Here is an 8,346-nt window from a genome sequence, read left to right as displayed (position 1 = left end):
CCATTATAGACATCAACCACCCTTTGTACGTTCACCCTTCCGACACTCAAGCTGTCACTTTGGTTCCTCAAATCTTGACTGGCTCCAATAACTACACTGTGTGGAGCTGTGGTATGCGACTTGCCCTTAGAGGAAAGAATAAATTGGGCTTTATAGACGGTAGTTATAGTCGGGATAAAGAGCCAGACTTAAAGGATCAATGGGACTGATGTGATGTTGTTGTGTTATCCTGGTTGATTAATTCGGTTGATAAAGAGATTGCAAATGGAATTGTCTTCGCAAACACATCATATTTGGTTTGGGCTGATCTGAAAGAGAGGTTCCAAAAATTAGATGGAACAAAAATCTATTCCCTGCATCGAACCATATCCACAATGACTCAAGGGACCCTTAGTGTAGCTGCTTATTTTACCAAGCTCGAGGACTATGGGATGAATATTCCCTCATCGTCCCGTTACCTACATGCAAATGTGATACAGCTCAAGAATATGTGAAGATTATGCAACAACAGAAACTGTTTCAGTTCCTCATGGGACTGAACGATTCCTATCAACAAGCTCGTTCTCACGTTCTCCTGACGTCCCCCTTGCCAAGTGTTAATCAAGCATATTCTATGATATCACATGATGAAGATCATCGTTCGCTTTCTTCCCAGATTCCTAATAATCCTCTGGACAATGCCGCGATGACCATAAGAGGAGGCCATCAAGGCAGAGGCAGAGGACGGGGTCGCTCACAAGAGGAATGTTCATATTGCCACAGAAAAGGACACAAATGAGAAAATTGCTACCAATTGAATGGTTTCCCAGCTAATTTCAAGGGCAAAAGGGAACCAGAAAGTCAAGTCAATCAGTTGGGGGATAAGCCTGTCCAAACCACACCTGTTCAGTCATCTCCAACCCTTACACAGCAACAATATGACAAAATCCTTGAGCTTTTACAAAAGGATTCAGTTGAAGTCGCTGTTGGAATTGCTGCACCCATTGAGGAACACATTTCAGGTTTGCTCAATGCTACTCCTCTCTCTATAAGTAAAAATAATTGGATTTTAGACTCAGGAGCTTCCTGTCATGTTGTTCAAAGCCTTACTATTCTTGATACTGTTAGTAGATATACTGGGCCTCTGAGAATGATTAAAATGCCTAATGGTGATAGGATCACCGTAACTCACGTAGGGACTGTACGGTTATTCGATAATGTGGTTCTGAATGATGTGTATTATGCCCCTCAATGCTGCTATAATGTCATTTCTATTTCTAGATTAACTAAACAACTGAGATGTATAGTTTCCTTTTACCCAGGCTTCTGCACTTTGCAGGAGATGTTGACTAGGATTTCCCATGTGATTGGTAAAATTTGTGATGGACTATACCTATTTAGGAAGGCCATAGAGTTGGATGGTATCATGAACATACAAGATAAGGATGCAAATCACAATAAAAGACAACTTTCTGATCTCTGGCATAGTAGATTTGGGCATGCTCCTTTAGATGTGCTTAAGTACTTGGAAGACATTAGGCATGATATTGTTTTCACTCCTAAGACTAGTTGCACTATATGTTCTCAAGCCAAGCAAACTCGTTTACCTTTTCCTTCTAGTGTATCAAGTACAAAATGTTGTTTTGAATTGCTTCATGTTGATACTTGGGGTCCTTATAAGGATCCAACTTATAAAAGGCATAGATACTTTCTTACTGTGGTTGATGATTTTTCCAAATGTACTTGGATTTTTCTGATGGTTAATAAAAATGAAAGTGTTCAGTGCTTGCAGAATTTTATTGCTTATGTACATAATCAATTCTCTACTACTGTTAAAAAGGTCAGAAGTGATAATGGGCTAGAATTCATTAACAACCAACTCAAAAACTATTTTAATGGTAAGGGAATTATTCATGAAAAATCCTGTCCCTACACACCACAACAGAATGGTGTTGTAGAACGCAAACACAGACATTTGTTGAATGTTGCAAGGAGTCTCATTATTCATTCAGGGGTTCCAGTTAAGTTTTGGGGGGAAAGTATTAAAACTGCTGCTTTCCTTATCAATAGGACTCCTTCCAAAGTTTTGGGGTACAAATCCCCTTATGAAGTCCTTCACTATAAACCACCAGATTTAAGTTTTCTTAAGGTTTTTGGATGTTTAGCCTTTGCCACTGTTCAAAATTCTACTGATAAACTTTTGCCCCGATCTGAGCCTTGTGTTTTTATGGGTTATCCTCCTAATCAAAAAGGTTTTCTGCTTTATAATTTACAAATGAAATGCCTCATGGTTAGTAGACATGTCACCTTCTTTGAAAATAAATTTCCTCTTCATGATTCCATTTCTATTGACCAACAGGGGGTGACTAGACATATGACTAGACATAATATAGATTCCTTTATTTTCGACAATCCTGACTTTCCAAGGTCTATTGAGTCTGAACCACACGGTCCAGAACCTGAACATATAGATGAAGGTTTGGATAATGATCATCCTGGAAATGAGACTATAATTGACGCTGAAGAATTCATGCATAGATCAGGAAGACCTGTTCGGGATAGGAAAGCCCCAACATGGTTAAATGATTATATATGCATGACTGACACAGCAATGGAAGAGTCAGGTAAAACAAGGTGTAGGTATCCTATACACAAGTACATGACTTATGCTAACATTTCTGATGATTATAAGCATTACTTGTTTTCTACTGATGCTGTTGTAGAGCCATGTAGCTTTCAAGAGGCTGCCCAGGACCCAAAATGGATGGATGCCATGAAAGAAGAGATGAAGGCACTAGAGCAGAACCAAACATGGAAAATTGTTGACTTACCCAGAGGCAAACATGCTATAGGGTGTAAGTGGGTCTTTAAGGTCAAGTATGACTCCAATGGTAAGGTGGATAGATACAAAGCCAGACTTGTGGCAAAAGGTTATAGTCAAAGGGAAGGGGTAGATTATTTTGAGACTTTTTCCCCAGTGGTTAAGATGGTTACTGTGAGAATTATTCTTACCCTTGCAGCAATGCATGATTGGCATCTATTCCAAATGGATGTCAATAATGCATTCTTGCAAGGTGATCTGCATGAGGAGGTTTATATGAAAGTCCCACAGGGATTTGATCATTTCGGAAACAATAAGGTTTGTAAACTCAACAAATCCCTGTATAGACTTAAACAGGCCTCACGTTAATGAAATGCAAAGCTTACAGCCACCTTAATCCAAGGGGGTTTAGGCAAAGTCAATATGATTACTCCTTGTTTATAAAACAAAATGAAAATGAAATAACACTAGTCTTAGCTTATGTGGATGACTTGGTTATTACCGGAAACAATATGCATAGGATTAATGAAATAAAATCTCATTTGCACCACAATTTTAAGATAAAGGATTTGGGACAACTTAAGTACTTCCTTGGTTTGGAATTAGCAAGGTCTAAGAAAGGAATAGTCCTTAGCCAAAGAAAATACACCCTGGAACTAATTTCTGATATGGGTTTAAGTGGTTCAAAGCCCTTGAGAGTCCCCATGGAGAGAAGTACTAGGTTGAGTATTGAGGGTACAACCCAACGCAAAAGAAGAAAATCCAAAAGGCAAAAAGGAAAGGAACTTAGACAGCAAGACCCTTTGATGCAAGATCCTGCCATGTATAGAAGGCTCATTGGTAGGTTATGTTATCTCACAATTACAAGGCCTGACATTAGTTTTGTTGTGCAGGCTTTGAGTCAGTACATGAGTGCTCCAAGGAAATCTCACATGGCAGCAGCAGTACGTGTAGTGAGATACCTGAAAGGGAGTCCAAGACTGGGCATTTTCTTGCAGGCTAAAGCATCAAGTCATTTGGAATGTTATGCAGATTCAAATTGGGCTGCCTGTCAAGACACAAGGAAATCAGTAACAGGATACCTGATAAAGTTTGGGGGCTCCTTAGTTTGCTGGAAGTCAAAGAAGCAGCGCATTGTCTCCAAATCATCTGTAGAGGCAGAATACAGAGCGTTAAGTGTAGCAACTTCAGAACTAGTTTGGCTAACTAGGATGCTCAAAGATCTTAATGTGAGGAATTCAGAACCGGCTAAGATGTTTTGTGACAACAAGGCAGCTATATACATTGCTAGTAATCCAGTGTTTCATGAAAGGACGAAACACATTGAAATAGATTGTCATTTCATCCGAGAAAAGCTACAGCAAGGTGTAATAGAATTACATCATGTATGCTCTAGAGAGCAGCTCGCTGATTTGCTTACGAAACCTCTTAGCAGTGAGGATTATGATAGATTGTTAAACAAGTTGGGGTACCATAAATATGTATGGCTCCCAACTTGAAGGGGGGTGTTAGAATAACACATGTTGATAATGCTTTTTGTCGTCAAAGCACTCAATTAAACTAAATCCTAATTAATTTGTAGTTTAGGATCGACCTAGGTCATTACTTCCAAGGAGCAAGTTGTGGGTTTCTTTAGGTGAAAATTTAGGTGATAAAAAAAAGCAATAAATTGGACCTAAACTAAAATGCAAAATTCTAATCCTAAATGCAAGATGCAGATGTCCTAAAATCTATATGAAAATTAAATTAAACTAAATAAATGCAATGCAATTTTTGGGGGTTTTTTTTGAAGAAAAATAAAAATAATTAATAAAGAAAATTAATCAGAAAGCAAAGAGAATTAACAAGTAAAAATGGAGAAGTTCTCTTCAGGTACGGTAGAGGGGACAACTTAGGATTTGCATGGATTTAACCTTCATAACCTTAATCAGTTAATTAGACCAAAGGGAAGTGATAAGAGAGTGGAATTAATAAACTTAATCACCTATTTGAAACAAAGGGAACCCTTAATCTCAAAAACTCTTAAACCATTAGAGAACTCATAACAGTATAAGGTTGGTCAATTAAGCTTATTAAAACCAATGAAGATGTCTCAAATTAATTCTGGAAATTATGTTTGAAATTATCTAATTAAACAATTAGACAATTAACCAACTTAATTAAACAATCAAGAGGCAAAAGAACCCAAATTTTGCAATTCAAACCACATTGATAATTAACTCATAATGAAAACTCAATTATAAATTTAATTAGCAATGCAAAGGTTCTAAACATAAATTCCAACAAGTGTCTCAACACAAATAAAATCCAAATATCAATTCAATCCAAGAATAAAATTGACAATCTAGAACTAAATTGTCTCAACAAAAATACAACTTAAAATCATTTAAAACTAAACAATTTCAAGTCCTTGAATTAAAAAGATAAATGGAACATCACTCCCTTGTGGTCTTCAAGTGCTAGCCCAAGGCTCTAGTCTTTTTCATGCTCCTCCCAAGTTGCCTCCCAAAGAAGCTTAAGCTTCCATCAAAACAATCTTCCCTCCAAGCTTGTTGACGCGGAGCACGGCCATGTGACGCATGAAGTTAGTGACTATGGAATGGAATTGGTTGAATGGATGACTAGATGGCTTTCTTCTACGTGGAGTAAGATAGGAGAGGATGTGAATTGATGACTGAAGCGTGATGTCCAGCGGCTGAATGGAGAAGGAGAAAAGTCTCGTGTTCAATTGTGCGTCAATGAATGGAGATGGAAGTGTCTTGCTCTTCGGCGTGAATTCTCCTCAAAAAATAAGGAAAATATTTTGATGGGGGAAAAGGAAATTTTTATGCATCTAAAGCTCAAGCCCATTAGTAATTAATTGGCCCACTTGATATTAGCCATTGGATTGTGCTTAAATCCCAAGAAACAATCTTGCACCATTGGATCTCCTATATGCTCTTTCTTAACCTACAAGATTTTAAGTGCATCCATTAATATAGATTATGTCCAAAATAAAATATTAAATATGCACAAAAATTAGGCAAGAATTTGCAAAACTTTCTAAAAATAATCTTTCTAAAAATATGAGACTTGTTTTCAAAGAAATGGGAAAAATTAATTCCAAGTCAAAAATAGGAAAGCACAAAATATCTATATTTTTAATCCAAAATATCAATTTTTATGCAAAATCCAAAAATCAACCAATTTATCCAATAATGCATAAAAAATCTAATTAAGCTCAAAATTATCATTTAAATTCTAATTTAATGTGAGATAAAATGTATAAAAATTGGGCTTTATCACATGTGTTCTTCATAGTGGGCTTTCATATATTGAACTTAGGCCCACACACGTGTACCTTTGAACTCTTGTATACTTGCATCTGGATTATAAATATAAGGTCTGTCGCTCAATTCTAGTTGACCGGGTTATTCAATTCTGGGTTGTGCTCTCAGGTTCTCACCTCCAAAGGAAGAATTTTATTAATTAAAAGATAATGAAAAAATTAATTAGCGTTGGTTATTAATTTGATTTAATTGATTAATATTAGTTCTCACTTTAAAATTCAAATTAGTTTGAATTAATTTGAGTAAATCTTAATTATTTTGTTAAATAATGGGCACATTAGAGGATATGATAGAAGAAGATATGGGGAGTTTGGTTAAGGATAATTTAATAGCTTTAATTTTTTATTTTCATAATTGATCCTTCCAAATAATTTCAATTTTTAAGATTCTTTCCTATAAATATTATTCTCACAAGATTTTCATTCTAATTCTCCCAAAAAAAAAAGTAAAATCAATTAGATAGCACTTGAGTAATCTAACACTACTTAATTCATTAAAACAAAAATAAGAATATCACCTATTATCCTTAATAGTTAATATAAAATTTAGTTAACTAATTTGAAAAGATCAGAAAAACTAAATAAATGATGTAAAAAAAACTAAATGAATTACTTAATTACAGAATATGTTACATTATCTCTTTAAAATATTTATATGCATTATTTGATTATATATCAATTTATAAGTTAAGTAAATTAATTAGAAAAAAATAATAACTATAAATACTGTAAAATAATTTATTTAACTTATTTAATATCCTTAAATTAGTCAATTGAGCATTATATTATGGACAAGAGATAATATTAAAAGCATTCATATGGCCTTTAAAATCCTAATACGTTATCTGGTTCATTTATAAATAACTCCATCCGGTAGTGTTTCTTTTGAAAACGCTGCCTCATTAATTTCAAAAATAACTAAGCGGTACAGCACTTATTAAATAAAGAGCTACCATACATACTTCTCTGATTCTAAATATAAGACTTATTTTTAGTATAATTTATACTACAAAATGGGTCTTATATTCAGGACAAGAATGAGTATTAAAATATAAAAAAATGTAGCATTTTCTTTACAAAATGTTAGACGTATGCTACTAAAGGCATTTTTTTTTTAAAAAAAATAATGATTAACCAATGTCAATATTAAATATTTAAAACATTTATTAGACCATATGGCTTATTTATTGAATGAACAGGGCATGATACTCTCTACAATTGTACAAAATCCTATGTAAATAATATAATAAATTTATAATAAGATGCACTATTAAACATCAACACTAGAAAAACATTTTTTTTTTAATCGAGCTTAGAGTACCCACCGTCACTCCGTCAGTAGCAGACTAACAGTGACTAATCCCTTCACACCATAAACATCCCTTTCCTAAAGTGAATTTAGTTCTAGCCACGAGACTCTCTCCATACATACCATCAAAGATCAAACTCCTGACTAAATGCTTAAGAAACCTAATTAAGTGCCATTTGTGCTAAGGCTCGTGGTTCCAGAAAAACATTTATTATAAGAAACACAACCCGTACAAAAAGATAAACTAAAGCCAACGTCGACTGAGTGAATAACTGACCACAACCATATGTACAAAGTTGTACATAGAACTACACACACAAAGAGACTCGTTACTATTTTAACCTTAAAAGGGAATTCAAAATCACAGAGAATTACCTTGAGGTAAATAATTTGATTAACGATAGATCTTATCTATGACAAAATGTCACAAGGTGATATGTAATTAAGTATCACATCTTGATATATAAATATATATATATATATAAATAAGATCTATTAATTTAATCAAACTTTTTACCCATGACTTCTCTGTGATCTTAATTGCTTTTAATAGTAATGGCAAGGAACAGCGCAGTAGCATATAATAGTAGTGATTATGGCTAAATGGGGACATTGTTCGACGAATCCGTTGCAGAGCGAATGACAAGAGAGTGAAAAGGAGCATGAATAGAATATTCTCTTATAATAGCAGACGTTTCCTACTCTGAAATCATATGCTGTTCCTGTATGTTCATTCATTATACATTAATTAATTAATTGATTGATGACATGAATTAGTATAGATTGTGATGTGATGTAAGGGGAAGAGAAAAGGGAGAATATGAAATACGATAACAAAAGTTTGAGAAAGAATAATAACAACTCCTCTTCTAGTTCTTAATATAAGAAATATTTATTTAACTGGGATAG

The 8,346-nt window shown here is 34.4% G+C and overlaps 1 protein-coding gene across 1 annotated transcript; it reads left to right on the top strand.

Moving 5' to 3' along the window:
* Positions 1-2,117: 2,117 nt before the first annotated feature.
* On the top strand, positions 2,118-2,721 carry LOC114712703 (uncharacterized). Its single transcript, XM_028897246.1, has 2 exons — positions 2,118-2,619; positions 2,703-2,721. The coding sequence occupies exons 1-2, from the start codon at positions 2,207-2,209 to the stop codon at positions 2,710-2,712; spliced, it is 423 nt and encodes a 140-aa protein (XP_028753079.1). The 5' UTR covers positions 2,118-2,206; the 3' UTR covers positions 2,713-2,721.
* Positions 2,722-8,346: the final 5,625 nt, after the last annotated feature.

This window comes from Neltuma alba, unplaced genomic scaffold (assembly GCF_004799145.2).
Source record: "Neltuma alba isolate B1F8T4 unplaced genomic scaffold, ASM479914v2 tig00011396_pilon, whole genome shotgun sequence".
In the NCBI taxonomy this organism is placed as follows: domain Eukaryota; kingdom Viridiplantae; phylum Streptophyta; class Magnoliopsida; order Fabales; family Fabaceae; genus Neltuma; species Neltuma alba.
This window is presented reverse-complemented; position numbering and strand designations above follow the sequence as displayed.